At 33.8% G+C, this 22,989-nt stretch overlaps 2 protein-coding genes across 2 annotated transcripts; one reads left to right on the forward strand and one right to left on the reverse strand.

The window, feature by feature from the left end:
• Positions 1 to 1,917: 1,917 nt before the first annotated feature.
• Positions 1,918 to 6,731, forward strand: LOC114716469 (uncharacterized). Its single transcript, XM_028901478.1, has 7 exons — positions 1,918 to 1,923; positions 2,438 to 2,774; positions 2,922 to 3,262; positions 3,417 to 3,569; positions 3,974 to 4,066; positions 4,197 to 4,255; positions 6,716 to 6,731. The coding sequence occupies exons 1-7, from the start codon at positions 1,918 to 1,920 to the stop codon at positions 6,729 to 6,731; spliced, it is 1,005 nt and encodes a 334-aa protein (XP_028757311.1).
• A 9,561-nt stretch (positions 6,732 to 16,292) lies between these two features.
• LOC114716481 (uncharacterized) lies at positions 16,293 to 22,664 on the reverse strand. The gene is made up of 7 exons (XM_028901483.1): positions 22,535 to 22,664; positions 22,176 to 22,418; positions 21,109 to 21,213; positions 20,378 to 20,453; positions 19,357 to 20,282; positions 18,041 to 19,252; positions 16,293 to 17,950 (listed from the first exon to the last, which is right to left on the reverse strand). Exons 1-7 carry the CDS (start codon positions 22,662 to 22,664, stop codon positions 16,293 to 16,295), a joined length of 4,350 nt encoding a protein of 1,449 aa, XP_028757316.1.
• Positions 22,665 to 22,989: the final 325 nt, after the last annotated feature.

Raw genomic sequence — 22,989 nt, forward strand, 5'->3', positions numbered from 1 at the left:
GGAAGAGACAGATTTTAAACCATAAAAATGAAAGAAACCAAAGCAAGAACACTTCTAGGACCAAGATCTAGCCTTGAAACCTTGCTAGGATGATCAAAAGTGCTCCCTTTCTCCTTGTTTCCTCTCAAACTCTCTCTTTTTCTCTATTTTTCTCCCTTGCACGAAATGAGCATCTAAAAATGGGGAGAGAAGAGCTTGATTAAGGCTTCAAAATATCCCAACCACCTTCTTTAATGATAGTCCAAGTGTCATTACCCTACTAAATCTTGATTCCTCTCTCTTAATTAACATAATTCCAAATGAAATTATTTACTAAAGTCAAAATCCTCTCCATTCATGGAATGACACTTGGCTAATTCAAATCTTCTCCTTCAAAAGCTTGACACATGGCTCAATAGGATCCCTTGGATTTGCAAGACACCAATCTTGCTTTATCGGTATACTTTAGGCTCTGAGTTTAACTTCTTTTTTATAATTACAGTAACTTAGTCTCTGTAATTATTTTATGTCAGATCCTTAATTTATTCTCCTCATTATTATCTTCCCAAATTGTCCTCTTTGTCTCAAAATTAATTTCCTAATATTTAAATAAAAAGGAAAATTAATTTCCTTCTCTTTAGGGATTTTTTCACTTTTCACATTTATTTGGAAAAATCTTGGACACTTGAGGGTCTCCATTTAATTCCATAATTCCTTATAATTCCTTGGGATCTCATGGGAATTTTCTTGGGATTTTATTCCTCTTAAAATATTTATTTGGAATTTTCCAAATAAAATCCCTCAATTAGCCTAAATCACCCTTAAATTCTCTTATAATTTCTCTAAGGGTAATTTGGTCATAAAACCAACTTTATAATTTCATATAACTCTCAAAGGATATTATCCCCATTTTTCCTTAATTTTCCATGGCTCGAAACTATTTTTCCTTATTTACATTTGACCAATTTTCTTTAATTAGTCAATTTCCTATAATTGGCTTGGAAAATTACTGTAATTTTTTCCATCAAAATTCTTTGACTTTTCCTTATTATTTTTAATCCTCAATAATTTGAGAATATTTCTTATCTCTAATTATTATAATACTGGATGTGGCATACGCATAACAAACCCATGATTTTTTTTTTTTTAAAAAAAGACAAAGCATATACTATAACCAAAGAATCGAATCATGACTTTGGCTATTGTCATTTACTAAAACAGAGCACATTTTATCGTTGTACAAGATATGGAAGAACCACAAAAATCAGTCATCTCTTTACTTTCTATATGCCATCTACAATATAAAACTAATAAGAAAAACTAATCATCAAAGAACAAACTACAAATAAACATAGCACCAAAGCTCTATTGATTATAGAACCAATAATAATAAAAATAGAGCATTCAAAGAGCACACCACCACAGACCATTGCTCGTGCTCTTTTCGAATAGACTAACAAGAAGAATCCTTACCTTTCAACAAAATGAAATGCAGATGACAATGCTTCTGTGACCTTCACTGACCTTCTCCCACAGTCGCTAGCGTAAATTGCACCAGTGACGGCCATGTAAGGCTTCTTTGACTGTGGGTCCAACTTGACCTAGCACTTTCTTGTTTTTTCCTTCAGCCTTTAACTGTCTTTGTTTTTTTCCCACTCAATCATGCGTGTGCATTTTGTTTCAAGTGTGGGTATTGTTTTGTGTTTTCTTGTTCTTTTAAAATCACAAATCCAGGTTGGCAAACTAATCACTAAGCCTTGTTGCCCAGTCAACATGCCATGTCAACGAATTAAATGGTGTCAAAAGACACGTCAGCATAATTAACACCGTTAACACAAACACCAAGTCCTTTTTAAATTAAAGGGACTAACGGATTTAAACGAAGCAAACTTGAGGGGCCAAAAGCTCTAGTTTGAAACTTCAAGGACCAAAAGCAAAATGAAGGTAAACTATGAGGACCAATCATTATATTTTCACTTTAAAACAAAAGAGTTGAAAATATGTTGTATCTCACTGAAAAGAGTTGCATCTATTTTCACCTATGATTTAAACAAATTTCAATTATAAATTTTTAATCACTAATTTTTCAGCAATTTCTCCATCCTAAGTAATAGGCAGAATAAGTTGCTAAAAAAACGAGGTAAAAATAAAAACAAAATTATGTTTAGACGGTCACCTATAAACGGTCTGCATGTGCCCAATAATCCAAATGGCGGGAGGGAGAACCGCCCGTTACTGCCTGATCTAACCAGAAGGCGGTGAGCAATCGCTCTTTCTTACAGTTATTCCATCTTCCCGATGGCTTCTTCCTTTTCTTACCTTTCAAACACCCTCTCAAACCTCTGTTAGTTCTCTTACCATCCTCAAAATGATGGCTTCTTTACAGCCTTCATGATTCTCTTCATTGAAACTCATCTCCCCTGCAAAACCCTCTCTTCTCCTCTCCTCCCCCTTTAAGCCCATAAAAGTTTTCTGTGCTCTCAACCCTGAAAATGCTGAATCTTCCGAAACCACGCCCGAATCTCAGCCCGAACCGGTTGACCCTGTGAAGCTCGCTTTCAGCAAAGCCAAGGCGTACAGAGAATCGCTGAAATCGAACTCTGATTTGAAAGTTGAGCAAAACATTGCTGCAAGTTCGGTTGAAAAATCAAATGGGAATGACGGGTTGAGTTCGGGTCAAAATGTTGTTGATTATGTTGGGCAGAAGGAAGTGCCACCGTCTCTGAAGATCGCAATGGAGAAAGCCAAGAAGTACAGGGAGAATAGAGGGGGCGTGGTTGATGAAACGGGTCAAGGTAACTCTACAGGCGTATCTTGTGCTAAGCAGAAATTTCTTGCATTGATGTATTTAATTCAGTATATGGTTAAAAATGGAAAGCTATGTGTTCCCCTGTTTGTAGTTTGCGCTGAAATGTGTATTTGAAAATTGAATTGGTTCTTAGGATTGCAGGGAGAGAATGGAGGGTCTTCAAGAAGTAATATTGTGGATAATAGTGTTGGTAAGAAGGGACAACTGTCAGTTTCGAAAATGGATTTCATGGGACTTGAATTTGCGGATAAGAAAAATACGAGGGGACTGCCACCTGGATTGGTTCCAATTTCTGACTCTTTCTCAAGAAGTGATATGCCTGAGGTGGAGCTGATTGTTGGGGACACGAGCAAGTTTGATGCTGCAACAACAGCTCCCAGGCCTGAGCAAACTGAGGAAGATGAATCAGCTCTTTACAAGCCAAAAGTTTCTACACGGGGTGTCTTTCCTCGAACCAGCAATATTTCAAAAACAGTATATAATATTTGATACTGAGCCCTGCAATTTTGCAATTTCCTTAATTTGCTCACATTCAGTTCGCTTGTTCAGGAATTGTTATATTTCTCAATTTGCCCTCCGTTTTCCCCTCAAATATCTTGTGTTTAATTATTTCTTTGGGTGCTTTCAGTACGGTGGAGGAAGAGTGATACGTCCTGGGGATGCGCTAGAGACTGAAGAAGAAAAATCTGCTAAAGAAGAACGAACAAGACAATTACTTGCTGCTTACAAGAAGAAAATTGGGTTAAATATTGATCCAAAGATAAAATCTGAGTGTGAGGAGGTAAGTTTATATAATGCCATCTCAAGTATTTCAACTGGAATTGGATTCCCTCCACTACTCTTCCCATCCTCTTCCCCTCCACTACCCTCCTTTCTTCTTCGCTATCACTGGCTAAATGGATTTAATTTTCTTGGTTGACTTACAAAAATAAGATGTAGACTTCTTTGTTAAATAGTTTGAAGAAATTCATGTCAATATGATTTCACACATCCATAAAAGATATGTTCTTATGTATTCATGAAAATCAGAATCAAAAGGATATCTTATGACATCCAAATTTTGCATTGCAACAAACTTCTACGGACTCAGTCTCTATTCTTGTTTTATGGATTTATTTGTCCAAATCTTGAGCTGGTTATTATGACTTTGGAGCATAATTATGCCAAGTAACATAATGCTTGCAGGAATTGAAGGAAGCTGACTCATTAATGAATGCTGGAAAGCTGAGAGAAGCATTGCCGTTCTATGAAAAGGTTATGGAGAAATTAACTTTTAAGGTAACTGCTACTTGCTAAAGCTGAAAGAAGTGCAAGCTGTCTTTTTGCTTAGTAAGTTTGTTAATCTCCCTCTCGAGTTCACTAAATATACTGAAAAAGAAAACTTCTTATATTAATCATGTCTCTGCAGAGTGAGCTGCATGGATTGGCTGCTTTGCAGTGGTCAATTTGTCAAGACTCCCTCAGCAGGTATATATAAACCTCCCACTGAGTTTGAATTCCAAAAAAAAAAAAAAAATTGAATTTACTGGATCGGCGTTATTCAAATCTTTGTGTTTTATGTGTTTAATCCAACATCTTTTATTTCTTCATTCGAGAATTAAATTGCCACGTTATCACTGGGGACCACCTCCACGTGTCTCTGCCACCTTACCTCTGCCTGTCACGTGTCGCCACCATATAATTTTCTCTTCAAAGTGACTTCTCCATGGCTCGAACCCAGGACCTCCTCTGTGCACGCGTGCGGCTTTACCAGTTGAGCTACAATAAACCTGTTGACTTATTATGTAAAATTAAATATATATATATATAATATTATTTTACACAAACAATTATATATATTATTAAAAACTAAAAATATACTATATGATAATTTTAATCATAATTATTTTAATGAAAAAATAATTTTTTAATATTTTTTAAATAATTTTTTATTCTTAAAAAATATTTTTAATATAATTTTAATTTCTAACCGCACTAATCTTGAATTTTAAATCATAAATAATTTTTTATAAATATTTTTTAAATTTATTTTTTAATTAACATTGATAAGATATACAATTCAATGATATATGTATTATATTACATTATATTATATTATCTATATGTGTTTTATATATTTGAAGAAAATAATTTATAATTAGTCAAAAAATCTTGTTATTCAAAAAATAACTACTGTAATAAAATCTAATAAATTATTCTACATAAAAAATTAAATAATTTGAATAGATTATGATAAACAGTATTCTCCTGCTTGTATATATATCCTATGTAATTTATTTTCTTAAAATTTTTTATATATACCATTTGTTTTTGTATTAAGATCAAAATCAATCTATCATGGGTATTAATTATATCGTGATTAAATTTTATTGTTTAATGATTGAAATTCAAAATTCACTTCAATATTAATTTGCATTCATATAAATTTATTAAATTGTTTTGAATTTCTATCACATATTATATATTTCAATATATTTTACATATGATAAAATTATTTCTTTCTTATATCATTTTGTATAAAAAAGTTATTAATAATCTTATTGTATTTTTTAATTATTATTAATAATCAAGAGGAATTTATTTTAACAAAATATAAATAAGTTTTCTAAGAAATTATTTTTCTATTTTTAGTATATACACAATGATGACATGAATGATGACGATATCTTCATTAACACCAACTCCATAAGTATATCAATTTATTTTATAATTAAAAATGTTTTTAAATCATTATATTCTTAATTGTTATAATATAATTTTTGTAAGATTATAATTTAAAATAACGAAATTTAAAATTAGTGACGGATTAGCAACGAAATTGTGACGGAATAGAATTAGCAACGGAATTAGTGACAAAAACTTCTGTGACAAACAATTTAGTGACAGAAATTTCTGACGGAAAAAATTTCGTCGCTAATTCCGTCGCTAAATATTTACTGACGGATTTTCAGATAGATTAGCGACGGAATTTAGCGACGAACAGAAATTCCGTCGCTAATCCGTCGCTAATATTAGCAACGGAAAAATTATGTCGCTAATCCGTCGAAAAAATTAGCGACGGAATTTCTGTCGCAATTCCGTCAGAAATTAGCGACGGAATTTGTTTCTGTCGCTAATCAGCTGTTTTTTTGTAATGTATGTTTCATGTTCTTTTGCATGGAAAGACAAAATGCAAGCACCAAATTCTTTTATTTAGATACAAAATGTTTCAATGTGACAAAGGATATATACCTCCAACGCATGCTCATAATCCCAGAAAAAAAGAACCTAAACAGAGCCTCTTACATCATATTTGAAATTCAATTTAGGTGTAACACATTGGTTTTGAAGAAATCTCTGGATATTTTCATTATAGAGAGAACCGGGGCTGTCTCTTGGTGGAGGAGTCTTTTATTCAAAAGGAAAATTTTAACTACGAGACCTCCTTATGCCAAAAAAACATAGTAATTGCATTGGGAATACAGAGATCTGACCCAGAATTCAAACCCAACCAGGCATTGATACCTTGGGGTTAAGTAAGGTTTCTCAAAAGCCTTCATGTGTGTCATTCCAGAAATAAAATCTTTCCCATCAAGCGATGTAATTTAAGCCTCAGCGAGGGAGATAATGCCATTTCCCAGGATTTTCTACCTGATGAGAGGAACAATATATGGCCAGAGAAAAGCTCGAGATATTGAATATTAAGGATGTTGCTGATTCTGTATACCAAAAGTCTCCTAGCTATGATCATTATATCACATACCATCTATTGAATAAGAGTTGCCTTTTTTTTTTTTTTTTTTTGCCTTTGACTCTTTTTCATAACTAGGATCTGCGTTATTCAAATCTTATTTTGGGGCCGTAATAGCCTCTTGATTTGAAAGGCTAGGTGGATGCTCTTTACTTTTTTCTCTTGCCTCGTGTAACAACTTGATCAATCCAATGAAGCTCGACTTATGTATGAGAAACTCCAATCCCACCCAAATCCTAAAGTGAGCAAGAAAGCAAGACAGTTCGTGTTCAGATTTCAGGTAATTTTTTTTTTTTTGGTGACAATCAGGTAATTATTTTGTTCCACATGAAAATATTGCTGCTGTTTTTTTTTTTTTTTGGGGGGGGTGGGAGGACAGGATAGCCCCATATTTGTGAGATCATATTGACAGAAATGGGACTCAACCTTCTCCCTCTCTCTTTTTATTTCAGTAACAATATATATCAGGACTTCTTAAAGTAATTAGATCTAGGGAAAAGTATAATCAAGTCCCAAAGAAGAAAAATGATTACTGAAAAATCCTAATAACAACCTAAGCAACATGTAATGACAAATTTCAGAAGGGAAAATGAGAACTTCTGGGATTTATTTTGTAATTATTTTTCTTCTTTGGGATCTTATTATAATTCTCCCTGAGATCTATTTATTTTACCTCTAAATCTCATAATGCATAGTAATACTTTCATATATTGAAAATTAATAATAATTAACTGGTTATAATTAAATAGTATTTGACAATGCACATATTAGCATGCGCTGACTTCTCCACCTAAGCCCGTCACAAAAATAGGAATACTTTTGTTTTATATACTTGTTGCCATGCATGATGGTTTAAATCTTAAAACCTGGCAGGCTATGGAAATGATGAAGGGGACAACAGGATCTCCATTTTCATGGAACACAGGCTACCAGAACTATTTTGATGCTTTCATAGAAAGCAAGTCTAACTACCCTTTGCAAGAAGACCTCAATGTGCAAGAAAGGGCACTTAATCAAGTTCTGCCCTATCTTCTCTTTCTCATTTCTCCTATCTTCATGGTAATATTTGTTGCCTTGCAGAAGAGAATATAAACATTTTTTTGGTATATAGACAACTTCTCTATTGTATATATATGTCACACGCACGCCATGTCTTGTTTCATAGTTGTGAGGTTCCAGGGAAAGGAGAATCAGTGTACTGTTCATTTGTATCACTGCCTTATAGATACGCTTAATAAATACTGTTAACCCACATCTGTACAGAAAAATACAGCTGATGCTTGCAGCTACTCATTACTATACATAACTACCTCTGTCACCTACTCCCTATTATAGTTTTGGTGCTGTTATGGAAGTGGAGAAGTTAGATCTTCTACATTTCATGGAGTTTACGAAACAAGTCTCAGCGGTGTAGTGTGAATGTTGATCTACCCCAGTTAGTAGAACAAGACTTGTTATTATGACTTGCAACTCTTGAACAATGTAGCTTACCTTACGTTTTTATTTGATACTGATGACGAATGATGATTCATCTTATTAGCACAGAGAAGAATGGAAAATTGCTGCTGCCACATTTGGTTCTTGAAAAAGATAGTGTTATGAATATGGTTTATTTGGAACTTGCAAAAGCCTGTTGCTTAAGTTTACACTTCGAATCCATATAAGGTTTTGATATATATATATATATATATATATTTGTGTATATATAGGAAGATCCAAGTTTGCCCTAAGGCAAATGTATAGCCTCCTATTTGGACTGCAGTATTTTTTTTCCTCTTTTTGAAAAAAAAAAGGGAAAATAAAAATATATTAACTCATGAAATGTTTACAAATGATAGAAGAAAACTGAAATAAAACTGAAATTAATAAACTGCGATAAGAAAAACTGATTGGCATTTGGTAACATATGTGTCAACTTTAGAGAATGACGAGGCCATGAGCTATATATTCTCTAAAGTGGACGTTAATGAGAAGAAACATGGTTTGCATTTGTTTGAAGCTTAATAGATGGCCTGAATTTGGTGCTTTGTAAACATATTTTGATGTTCCTCATCTCTTAAATGAGTTTGAAATTTGTAGACATTTTCATGAATATGATTAACTAACTAACCGGTAAAGATGGATCTCAAATCCCACAAAGATATAGAGAGTATCCGAAATTTAACTTATCTCATTTTTTTAATAAAATAAATTACATTCTTACCAAAAAAAAAAATATAGGAAGCATCAAACACTCATTTCATTTTATAAAAAAAAATATAAAGGTTAATATTCTTTTTAATCTTTAATGAAGTCAAATTTCGAGATTAAAAACTGCATTAAATTTTTTTTTACATAAATGTATATAATAAAGATATATAATTTCGGCGTATGAGGCAAGGAATCTCCATTGAATCGTAAAGCACAATGCAAGGTCGCTTTAAAGTCTGTGTTGTGATGGATATTTTCTTGCGTGGTTGACGGGATGAAGATGATAATGGAATGACTAATACGCAGTCCAAAACACTTTGTAATGTCAAAGAAATACAGTAATGGAATGAACTGGCAACTCGAAAGTCTTCATTTTGATCGATATTTTGTAGCGTGGTTGACAGGATGATAAAAACTGAACGCATTTTGCCATTTTCTAGCCACACTCACAAGACCCGCAAAGTCACAATCCTTGCATTGCATAACCTTTCCCACTTTCGCATTTTCATCACTTTCTTTTTTGTTTTGCATTTGCACGAGCACAACATCTTCATCTATGGCGGGGGCTTTGGTTGGCGGTGCTTTTCTTTCTGCTTTTCTTCAGGTGGCTTTTGATAGGCTGGCTTCTCGGGATGTTCTGGACTTCTTCAACAAACCAAAATTGAACCAGGCATTGCTCAATAAGTTGAAGTTCGTACAGTTATCCATCGATGCTGTGGTTGACGATGCAGAGCAAAAGCAGATCACTAATCCGAAGGTGAAGGACTGGATTGATTTGGTTAAAGATGCCGTGTTCGATGCTGAGGATGTCTTGGATGAGATTGATTATGAATTGTGCAAGCGCAAGCTGGAAGCTGAACAAAAGAGTCGAACCAGTGCTATTGGCAAGGTATGAAACTTCTTTAGTACTCCCGTTAGTTCATTTGAGAAGGAAATTGAATCCAGGACGAAAAATGTCCTTGAAAATCTGGAATATCTTGCATCTCAGACGGACATATTAAGATTGAATGAACGTGATAGTCGTGGTGGATTGAGAACTGCTATACCAGATAGATTGCCAACTACATCTTTAGTGGATGAAGCTGGAACATATGGCAGAGATGATGACAAAGAAACCATCATTGAATGGCTTCTGTCAGAAGAGTATAACAACCAACTATCTGTGATTTCTATAGTGGGTATGGGTGGTCTGGGTAAAACTACTCTTGCCCAGCTCGTATATAATGATAGAAGGCTGATGGATGGATTCAACCTCAAAGTTTGGGTGTGTGTCTCTAATGAGTTCAATGTGTTGAGGGTAGCAAAAACAGTTTATGAGGCAATCACTGGATCTAAGGATGATACCAATGATTTAAATATGCTTCAAATTAAATTAAAACAACAACTAACTCAAAAGAGATTTCTCCTTGTTTTAGACGACGTGTGGAATGAAAATTATGTGCTATGGGAGGGCTTACAATCACCATTTAATCATGGAGCACTAGGAAGTAAATTTCTTCTAACCACCCGTAGTGGAAAAGTTGCTTCAACCATGCGTTTTGCTAATATACTTCAATTGAAGCCGTTATCGGAAGGAGATAGTTGGTCATTATTTAGTAGATATGGATTCCATGATGGAAACGTTCTTTGTGCAAACTCCGACCTTGAAGAAATTAGTAGAAAAATCAGTAAAAAATACAAAGGGCTGCCTTTGGCTTTGAAAGCCATTGGGAGTCTCTTATACACAGAATCATCTCGTGAGCAATGAAATGAAATTTTGGAAAGTGAGATATGGAAGGACAAAAGCAATAGCAAGATTCTCCCTGCTTTGAGATTGAGTTATTGCTACCTCCCCTCTCATCTGAAAAGATGCTTTGCTTATTGTTCAATATTTCCCAAAGATTATGATTTTGATAAGGAGCATTTAATTCAGCTATGGATGGCAGAAAATTGCCTAACATGTGCTCATCAAAGCAAAGATGGGAGAGAAGTAGGAGAACAATTTTTTCATGACCTATTATTGAGGTCACTTTTTCAACGCTCACCCGTAGATGACACTCGTTTTGTCATGCATGATCTTATTAATGATATGGCAAAAGTTGAATATGGAAAGTTTTGCCATAGGTTGGAGTTAGATGATGCAAATAAGTTGACAGAAATGACCCGTCATATTTCATATTTGAGAAATACTATTAATACATTCGAACGATTCAAGGTTATACACAGGGCTAATAAATTGCGCACTTTGTTAACTCTATCTATGCAAGGTCATAGAAGTACAAGCTGTAACTCCATTCCTCACTTTATATCTGGCAAGTTTACTCACAATTTGCCATCCAAGTTCACTTGCATGCGAGTTTTATCTTTGTCTGATCATTTTATCACTCAGTTGCCTGATTCAATAGGAAACCTCAAACATCTCCGTTATTTGGACTTATCAGGAACTAAAATAAGGAAACTACCTAACTCAATATGCCAACTTCATCATTTGCAAACACTAAAGTTGTGGCGTTGTTGTCTTTTGGAAAAGTTGCCAATGGATTTTCATAAACTCATGAACCTACGTCACCTTGATTTTCGTGAAACTCAAGTCAGAGAGATGCCAAAGCAATTGGATAAATTGAAAAATCTTCAAGTGCTATCATCATTTATTGTAGACAAATCTGGAGAGACCAACATCAAATATTTAGAGGGACTTGATCTACATGGAGCATTTTCCATCTCGGGATTGCAGAATGTGGTTTCTTCCTCAACTGCTTTAGTAGTCAATTTGAGAAGCAAGATACACCTAAAGGAGCTAACATTAGAATAGTGCAAAGACAATGAAAAATCACCACATGACAAGGCTGTGTTGGAGAACTTTCAGCCGCATAAAAATTTAAAAAAGCTATCAATTGTCAACTATGGTGCTATCAAGTTTCCAAATTGGCTTGCAGATCACTCGTTGTCCGATTTAGTGTCCCTAGAGTTAAGGCATTGCAAATACTGTATATCCTTGCCATCAATTGGCCTCTTTCCATCTCTCAAGTCGCTGTCAATTATAGGGTTTCATAATATAGTAGCTGTTGGTCCAGAATTTTGCGGAGGTAGCTCTAATGTGTCATCCTTAGAAATCTTGAGGTTTGGAGATATGAAGAGTTGGGAGGAATGGAAGTGTGAAATTTTGTCACTAACTTTCCCTCATCTTCAAGAGTTGAGTATAGAAAATTGTCCCAAATTGAAAGGGCAACTTCCTCAACAACTTCCTTCTCTAAGGATGCTAGTAATTTCCAATTGTGAGAAGCTTTTGTCTTCCATTCCCCGGGATCCATCTCTAGATAAATTGGTTCTAAGAAATTGCGGAAATGAGCAGTTGGAAAGTCTTCCATCATCTCTAAGAGTCCTTGACATTTCTGGAGGCTTCAAAAATTTATTATCAGCTGATAAAATTGAGAATATCGTTGCCAATTGTAACCTTGAAGAGTTTAAGTGTTCTGATTCTCCCCAGTTAGAATTCCCATTGCGCTATTTTCATAACTTCATTCTTGAAATGGAGATAAGAGGGAGCTGTGACTCTCTCAAGTCTTTTCCTCCGGATTTATTGCCAATGCTTCATTCGTTGAAGTTGATTGACTGTAATAATCTTGAAACGATGTCTGTTTTAGAGGGGAACCATTTTTCTCTAGCAAACTTGTACATTCGAAAGTGTCCTAGATTTGTACGTTTTCCTGAAGGAAGGTTTTCGGCCCCTAAACTAGTATTGTGTTGCATCGAAGAATTGAAGAATTTGAAATCACCGCGAGAGAGGATGCGCATTTTCTTTCCCTCTCTCATGTATCTGATGATAAGATGTTGCCCACAAGTGGAATCATTTTCAGAGGAAGGTTTCCCATCAAATCTCCATTATCTTGATGTCTTCGAATGCCCGAATCTTGTAGCCTCTCGAAGGGGGTGGCATCTGAGCAGCCTTACTTCATTGTGTCACTTAGGGATTGGAGATGCAAACCAGATATTGGACTACTTCCGCCTACTATTACTTGTCTTTTGTTTCATAACTGCCCAAATCTTAGATCATTGGAACACAAAGGTCTTTGTCACTTATCCTCTTTGAAACTATTGGGATTTCGTGGTTGCCCTAGACTCCAGCACTTTCCAAAGGAGGTTTTGCCCAATTCCTTTTGCATGCTACAGATTATGGGATGTCCCTTGCTCGAAAAGAAGATCCAAAAACAAAATGGAAAATATCGGGCAATTATTTCTAACATCCCTTTTAGTAGCAGTGAAGATGATGGAGCAGCATTGTTAGGCGAGGTTCTCACTCAGGAAGGCGTCAGTTTTGCCACTATCCATTCTGCATACACTCGTTAGGTGTATATTCACTCCTTTTTTAAAGTTTCAAGTCATGAATATAATTTTCCTTTCTTTTGGCCATTTGTTTTAGATTGAAAGATTCATGCATTTGAATGTGATCCAAAGAATGTGCCAAATGATTCATAATTCGTAAATAATTCACTTGTTATAGATTTCAAATCATATATTATTTTGACCAGGTTTAATGTAATATATTGTTTCCCATATTTGTAGATACCAATAATAGCTTCTTTTTTTTTTGGTGTCTGTCATACAAAAGTCTGACACCATGCCCTAAGAGGAAAAAATTCATCGTAAAATTTGATGCACAAGAAATAATATCATTTGTTTATTCTGTATATAATCTTGTTATGATATCAAATCTTTTTAGTCATCACATATTATGAATTGTTGTCAGCCAAACTCAGTTTTACTCAACTTTTCAATAATCATGTTGATTTTGTTCGAACTTCAAATCATAGAAATATGCCTCCATTTTTGCACCGATTTATTTATTGATTTACTTGATTATTTGAATTCTTATTTTCCTTTTTGTAGATATCAAAGATGGCAGCACTGTGCAGAATGAACATGATTTTCTTTAAATAATAAGCTCTTTTTTCTCCTGTCATACACTTCAAATTCTAACTAGGAAACAGTGGGTCCTATATCAGGCATTAGAGAAGAACTTCGGTTTAAAATTGAACCAAAAAAAAATGATTTACTTATCATGTATATTATCTTGCTGTGTCAAAATATGATTTTTTTTTTTTTAATTTTGCTAAAAGCTGACGAAAAAAATGCAATTCTGGTTCTAGTTTCAATCTAAGAACAATTTAGTATTTGTAAAAGGGACTTAGTCCTTAAATATTATGAGCCCTTTTTAACCAAACTCAATTTAACTCAACTGTTTAGTAAAAAGAGTGATTTTGATGTGGTCCATGAGCTTTGGTTGGTGAAACTCGCCCAAATTAACTTAGTTTCCGTTGCTGTTGAATTTGACAGTTGGGAGGAGAGAGTTTAATGGTGCAACAAGTCCAAACTCCAGAGCCTGTTCAGACTAAACTCTAGTGTGTAGAGCTGTACTTATTCAGGTTACATTGATCTTTTACTCGCCGACTACCAATTGTACTTCTATCTATGATAAAGATTGCCTAACACAGGTTTTGAGATGGTCATATCGACAGAACATCGTCTGAAAGTGAGCACATGATGATTGTATCAACCACAAATTGTACCAGCTTCACAAAGGTACACTGTAACTGTTATACTTCTGAAATATTGGAAGTATGAGAAAGAGGGAAAGAGTGGAAATGAAGGAGGATAAAAGAGAGAACAAAGGGACGAGATAGGGACTGAGAATCGCATTTCCATTGATGTTTGTATATTGGGGTACATTTATAGGCAGGGGAATAAGGAATTAATAATGGCTAGCTTGTTAACTAACTGACGGCATTGCACCTAACTTATCTACCCTAATGTCAGAATTTACAAACACATAACATACATTTATAGTCATGTATTTTGTACTGTTTTTTATAATTCTTTTGGGTGATGCCAAAGTGATAAGTCCAACATATAAACATGATATTATTAGAGTGTCAAAGCATAAGATTTTTCTTGCATGTCCCTGCATCGCAAATCTTTCAAATAGTTATGTTTACTTGTTAGTTATAAAAACAAAATATATCATGAGTCCATGGAATGAATTCCTTGGATTTTGAAATCCCAACGAAAGAATCTTAAGGGCATTATGCAAACAGAAACTGATCATTTTTCTCTTGTTTGACAGGCTCTCATATTGTGTCTACTGGACATAAGAAACTCTTCTCCTCATATAGTCCAATTTCTAATGAAGATCCCCTCCTTTTCCCTTAACATCAGGAGCAAGATAGCACATCCCTTGCTTAAAGATATATCATGATAGAGCAGGACAGCCCTTCATTTACTCAGTGTTCATTCAGAAATACAACTCCCATGAAATAGACTGCCAAGAAGATGGTGTGCTTTCAATGCTGCTGAAAACCTATATTATTCACATTCTAAGTTTCTATTGGTCTTGCAGTATATGTTCTTTTAAAAGTTGAGTTTTTCAGTAGAAATTGTAAGCAATAACTTCCCTTCTTTCTTGAGTAAATTTCTAGTTGTTTGGGATTGCATTAGGGTGTCAAGGCCTTAAAGGGCATCGCTGCTGTAGATAGCTTACTGGTGTCATCCTTGCGGATGGTAAAAACTTGATTACCTTCTTAATTAAACTTCAAATTTGTGTCCACATTTTTATATGCTGTGTGATTTTCTTACCTCATCTCCTCTTCATCTTCAAGCACTTCTCTTGTATAAATCATTTTGCCAGAAGGACTTTATTTCAAAAATAATATTTTATTGATTTCAACTTCGCTATGAAACTGTTACAAATGAGATATTCACAGCATTTTACGAAGTATATAAACACACGCGCGCGATTCTAGCAGAATGCAAGACTATGGTATTAATAATGAATTGATTCATTCAAAGCAGAGTAATTAGTTGTTTAAAATGACTTAGCAACTCCTCTTGTATATTTATTTTTAATTTATAGCTTTAAGAAAATTCATTCAGAATTTGCCTAAATTCTCATTCACCTAAGTCAACTGGTGGGTACGTGTCTATACTAGCATTTATTGATTCTGGTTTTCGACCACAACTGTGACAAATATTTTATTTGGGCATGAATTCCTCTTCCCACTAGTAGCACTCTCTCAAGCTTCCTTGGGAACATGAACATTGGAAAAAGGCATAAAACAATGACTTGGCAGTTGGCCCTAATACAGATTATGTTACCTATAGTTCAAGTAAGATTTCTCAATGCCTTGATGGATTTCATTTAGACGATAAAATCTTTACCATCAAAGAGATATGATCTAAGCAGTGGAAAGTGGAACAAGTTGGTGGAGTTTGTTAAAATTTGACAAATTTAAAATAAAATAGCAGTTTTGACGATGTATCAGATGGGAATTTTAATTGATTTTTATTTTTTTATACAGTGGTAAAATTCCAATATAAAGCCGATAAAGTTTGAGATTTTGAATATTTAGAATTACATGATCACTAAATGCTGATGCTGTGTACCAGAAATCTTCAAGCACTTGTGATAGCATAATATCACATAATTATCTATTGAATATGAATTTGTGGTAGCATAATATCACATAACTAGATTTTACTTGCCCGTGCGATGCACGGGAAATGTATAATTACATTTTATAGCATTGATGACAATCAATAATTTACTACAGACTAAATATTTGTACTATTTACATTTGTAAATATTTCTTTGTACACAACATTTGTTGTAGTTCTCTTCAAACAACCATCTTTATCATCAACAACAATCCTTAAACCATCCATGCTCTTTACTCTGGATAACGCAACATATAGCTGTCCATGACTGAAAACAGGCTTAGGCAAATATAGACCAACATGCGTTAATGATTGGCCTTGACTTTTGTTGATTGTCATTGCAAATGATAACATTATCGGGAACTGCCTCCTTTGCATTTTAAACGGCCAACGACTTTCAGAAGGATTCATATCCATTCGATGAATTAGAACTTTTTGGTTGGGTTTTGACCCATTCAATGTTATGGCTTCAATCACGCTTTGTCCCAGATGAGATATTAGAAGTCGTGTCCCATTACACAGACCTGAAGCTTGATCTATGTTTCGCAATAGCATAATTGGTGCTCCTACTTTCAAGTGTAACTTGTGTGGTGGCATTCCAGAGCATGTAATACTATTTAAGAATTCTGTGGTATAGAGGTTGTCCATTGTATCACTTTCTTGACCAGATCTGCACACATAATCACAGCTGAGGAACTCAAATGATTCTCCTGGTAACAAAGAACAGATGTAGTGATTTATTCGATCAACCATTTCAATTGTTGGGGCCAAGATTGCTCTATCATTGAAGTATTCACCAGAAGCTAAATTATGAAGGAGATTTGTGTATATACTATCCACAATCGCATGAAGTGGGTTGTTATAATTTGTGAGCAACAACTCTTTAGGGATTTCAACTTCTGCAACACCATCACTTGATTCACCTAATTTTCCATCACCAATATGTAGCAACCAATTTGAAAACCATTCTAACTTTTCTTTATGACTGGGAATAGCAGTTGAAGTCAGTCGCATGTTCTTTGTTAACTTCAAAATTCTACAATGATTCCATAAGTATGAGGAATTAATTGAAGCATTAACAATTGTAGCTCTTGTACCTTTTGGTATGACTGGAAGAATTTGACGAAAATCACCACCCATGACAATGCATTTACCACCAAATGGTGCATTAGAATGCATAATATCCTTCAACGTTCTATCAAATGCTTCAATACAATACCTCTGAACCATCGGTGCTTCATCCCAAATGATTAACTTTGTGGACTTAATCAGATTTGCTAGTGCTGAGTTTTGCTTTATCCCACATACAGAAGACTCTGTGATTTGAATGGGGATTGCAAACCTTGAATGTGCTGTTCTGCCAGATGGTAATAATGTTGCAGCTATTCCACTTGATGCAACTGGAAGTACAATTTCACCTTTTGCACGTAATGTTGTTATCAATGCATTCCAAAGAAATGTTTTGCCTGTTCCACCATACCCATACACAAAGAAAAACCCACCGTCAGATAGATTAACTGCGGACAATATGATATTATATATGAGTAGTTGCTCATCATTCAAACTCTGGGAAAGTGTATTAGCTTCCTCTGATAAGGCTTGTCTATCATAACTCAATTCTTGCAGTATGAGATGGTTGTGTAGATCAACTGTTGCAGTTTCTGTTGGTAACGGTAATGAAGGAAATTCATGTAGACTTTTCCCATTTGCATGAAGTAGATTATCAATCTCTTTCAAAGCAGCATTCTCTTTTTTAGATAGAGAGATATAGATATCTACAAAAGATAACCAACCAGTAATAGAAACGTGAATATTCTCCATAGATAAACATACTTTGTATAAAATATAAATTAAAGTTATCGAACCTGATGAGACTGGATCATTATAAGATATGTAAAATAGATCTTCTGAGAGTAGCTTTGAGGTTTCCTTCCATACAATGTCAGGTTGTTGTAAAGAACAACATAATAACATGCTTACAAAGAGCCTCCTTAATTGAATTCCAGATGCCCATATGGCTGCTTCCTTGATTGCAGTAATGTATTCATTATCATCTTGTAAGAGTCCCAGAGCAAAACATGCAGATTTGAAAGTATCATGAACCATACCATCAACAGTTTTGATATCATCAAATGAGGTGGGACCCCTTACAGTAGTTAGTAACAATCTAAGATAATATAATTCTCCAGATGATGGTGACACATGTGTGATCCTACCAACGGCAAAACCTCTTTCTCGCTGTTTCCATTGACGTTTATCTTTTTGGTAGACGTAATAATTAGGAAATTCAGCATATGTAAGAGTTGAAGCCAACCCGCCATCTTTATTGATTTTCATCCAAGCCAAGAATTGTGATTCACAAATTCTTGGTTTTTCTAATAACTCCGCAACATCATCAGTATTAGAATAAATCACATATTGTTGATTTGGTAGATGAAAACTCAATCTTTCAACAGGAGGAAAATGATGGTGGACATCAAATCCAAACATGCGCCATGATGCTTCACATGCAGAGATATACCTACAATTGTAATATTGTTTTATTTCATCAATCACTTCTTCTTGATTGTTGTCCTTATCAAATATAGTAGCAACAACTCTATCATTGCCTTTGCTAATATATTTAAATAAGTATTTAATTGAAGTAGATTGATTGCATTTCTCAACATTTATATGTCCTTGAAACATGCACAATAATGTAGCATTATATGGAACAACATAACGATTATCTAAAGGAACACCTTTAACTTCAATTGTTCTTCCATCATTCTTTCTTCTATATGTTGGATAACCATCATCATCAATTGTGGTATTATCATTGAATTTTTTTGGGAAATACTTGCCACATTTCTTGTCTTTCATGCATGGTGATTTTGGGTTAACAGCTCCACATGGACCATGAATCATGTATTTTTTAACCAAATCATATAAGAGAGGTGAAGAATGCTTATCTGGAATCTCTGCTGAAATAACTTTGTCAATGGCATCCGGATCATTGATCTTATCATTTGGATCAAGAAATAATAATATATGTGCATGTGGCAACCCTCGTTTCTGGAATTCAATAGTATATACCTCTGTAAAAATTAAGATTGGTTAAAACAAATTATAATAAATAAATTTTAAATTTATATAAATATTTTACATGTTTGACGACATTACAAAAATAATAAACACTAACCTGCACGTATTGTTCCAAAAATCTTCTTTTCCCTTAATGTTTTCATCAATGACCGTAACTTCATTTTGAAAACTCTAGTCAATATATCCGGACGATCTGAAGGATTTACTTTATCTTGTTGACAAAGCCTTGTGATTTCTGGCCATGCTGGATTGCAAGTGAATGTTATAAATATATCTGGATAGCCTGCCCATCTACATAATGCCATAGCATCTTGATAATTTTGCAACATATATCTTGCTCCACCAGTAAATGATGAGGGTAATATAATACGTTTCCCAGTAAGTGAAGCATTCCTCTCACCACTTAAAACAGCATCAGATAATCCTTGGTACAAATCAGCTCTAAGTTCTTTTTGATGAGTTCTAACCCAAAGCAATCTTTGTGACTCAATCATAGTGTAACCATCCACAATGAATTGTTGAAGTAATCTTGATGCATGTAACAATATTGACATCTCGTTTTCTCTTCTCATAAGTCTGTATGTGAAAAATTCTCGTATGCTTAACCTTTTTCTTGACTTTGTAACTGGAAGAGTTTCTTCTCTGTGTTCAATATCATCTCTGTATCCATCTTCACCATAAGGAAACAGCAGAGGATATTGTAGAGGTAAATATGCTGGATGTAATTCATTAATTCGCTGTGGTGTCCCTGATTGCTCTTCTATGATAATGTCCCTGACATTGAACATAATATCTATGTCACCGACAATCAATGCTGCAACTTCAGAAGCACAGGGAAGATTGTAGGTTCGCCCATCATTTGCCCTTGAACTCATCAAGCATAATCTCAAATTTTGACGGTGTTCTGTACTTAAAAATTGTGAAGCAAAACGATATTGTTGTACAAATGGATTAACTTCATCCAATTGAGTCTTTATTTGTGCAACAATTCTTCTATCAATTGTTGATTCCCTTTGGTGTTTACTGGAAAAAAGATAAATATGAAGTTCATAAATTTAAATTTATGAATAATAAAAATTCAAATGATAAAATAATAAAAATGTAGTAGCAAGTAATACCTGACAGCAGCAACTCTGTTTGAGATCTCATTGTCAGTATCAAATATGTATAGTTGTGAGTACACTGGTTGTGAACCTTCAATTGGTAATAAGCTGCCAATATTATGATAATTTTGTCCAGACAATATGAATGAGTAAGGACCTCCACCGGAATTTTTAGAATGATCAATCTTTCCTCCCATAGACGTGAAAGAGAACATGTTATTGTACTGCCTTATATTTGTATGAAAATTCTTTGAGTCTGCGGTATCCTTTTCTAGAAATAACTGTTGGAAGAGAACAGGCGGTGCCTTCAAAGGGGGTAGTACTATTTTGCCTTTCATACAACACATTGAAAATGTATTAACCACCCTTTTTTTATTATCTTTCTTCACTCTTTCATTATACCAAAGTAGGGCTCCACAGAATTTGCATTTATGTATTGGATCTCCCTCATCAATGTATTCTAATAAAAGATAAGAAGTGAATTAGTTTTATATGAGGAATAAATTATGGCGTGAAGATTCAAATTTAAAGGAAATAAGATTACCTTCATAATTAATATCATTCTGGAAACATGTTCTTCTGGTACTATGATCTAAATCAGAATTACTACCTGAGTGGCACGTATCAAAATATGGTCATATTTAACAAAACTATCATATATACTATAATCCATACATGTACACACACACATATATGTGAAAATATGAAATAATAACAAATATAACAGCAAAATTACACGTAGTAACCTGCAACATTTTCAGTGTTTGGAAAATAATCTTCACAATCATCTCTATCGCTAGCATCAATCATCAGATGAATGTCCTTGTAATATTTTTCTTGTGGTGTGAAATCTACAAGAAAAAAGGAAATTACCATGTATGTACAAAACTCCCATCATCACTTTTGTAAATTGAATTAATTATAGGGAGAATGAAAAAGAACAACCAAGAGGAACTGATATTTATGGAAAGAGATGATAACAATTAAATTTATTTAAAAGAACCAAATATTGAAGTATAAATTTAAAAGCACTATATTGTCCTTATCCAAACGTTCTACACTTTCTCCTATATTTTCTCCTACATTTTATTTTTAAAACTAATATCAATTAATAAAATTCACTAAATTAAACGGACTTTCTTTCACAATTTACAACATGTGTAAAAATCAATGAAAAGATATGCAAAAAAATTTTAGTCAAGTAAAAATCAAAGTTTTCTATTGTTTAAAAGAAATTTATTTTTTAAACCATTGTAGATTTTAATTAAAATTAAAATATTACATAAAAAATGGAAACTTTAAATTTTATATCACCGAACAATATTTATATATTTTTAATTGATTTTTACATAACTTGTAAACTTTAAAGGAAATGAGGTTGAGTTTAGTGAAATTTATTAATTTGTACGTTAATGATATTTATTCAAGTTATCTGTTATCAAATATACTTTATTGGAGAATAAACATCTGTTACATCTAAACCCATGTGCTTTATGTAATTGTTAATATTCAAACCAATAATACCTTGCTCTGTTACATACATTAGATACGAATGTGACTCTTAACTATGTTGTTTGAAATTAATTTCATTGACTAACCTTGCTGTAGATTACTTGTCTTTCTTCTTCTACATGGAGGTTTGTTGACATCATTATTTCCCAGACCTCTATTCCTAGCACTTTTTCGGGTTAGAGGTTGCACTCCAAAATGTGGTCTTTTATGGTTGACAAATTGAAAGTTGCAAATGCCTGTGTCATACAAATATAGGATTAAATAGAATTATTGGTAATAGATATTGAAACATAACACATACCTGTGAGCATATTCCTTTGAAATCTGTCTGTTAGATTGGAAGATACGTTTGTTATATCTTGCAGCATAATAGGTTTTTTTCTTTCTTTGTGTAGAACATCAGTGGATGATTGAGTATTGATATCATCTAAAACATCGCCAAAACCCTGATTTTTTTCAACTCCCATATAAGTATGTGAGTCTTCTTTATTGTTTCCAGCAGAAGATGAACTCGAACAATGGGTTTCAGCTAAATTGATTAATCCTAATAAGAACATAGAAATTAGGACGTCATAAATAGAACATAATACAGGAAATAGGAACATATGTCTAAAATTATCCTTATCATAAGAATTTATTTTTCATGTGTAAAGATAATACCTGACGAAAAGCATCCATTAACATATGATCCATTGCCCATGGATGGTGAAGATGATGTTACGCATTTACTGCTATATCTGTGGGTAGATTTCAAATGGAGCTTGCGCTCAAATATATTACTGGAAGACATGGGTTTAGAACATACAAGCTATTCTAATATTCGAGCAATAGTAGCATCTAAAATGAGAGGCAAACAACTTTGTTTTTAATGCAATAGAAACAGGTATGTGTATGTCCTTATATATATATGTATATATATATATAAAAGATGATGTTGATCTTGATGAATAGTAACAACTTTCTTGACATTAGTTTATAACCATTGGATAGTTTTATTTCAATCCGACTCCTTCAATCTCATTGGCTACTTCACTGTCTATCCATGCCATTGCTTTTATTAAATATTAATTTTTCATATACATATTACTAAGTGAACAGCACTAACACTGTACGAA

This window comes from Neltuma alba, unplaced genomic scaffold (genome assembly GCF_004799145.2).
Source record: "Neltuma alba isolate B1F8T4 unplaced genomic scaffold, ASM479914v2 tig00002069_pilon, whole genome shotgun sequence".
In the NCBI taxonomy this organism is placed as follows: domain Eukaryota; kingdom Viridiplantae; phylum Streptophyta; class Magnoliopsida; order Fabales; family Fabaceae; genus Neltuma; species Neltuma alba.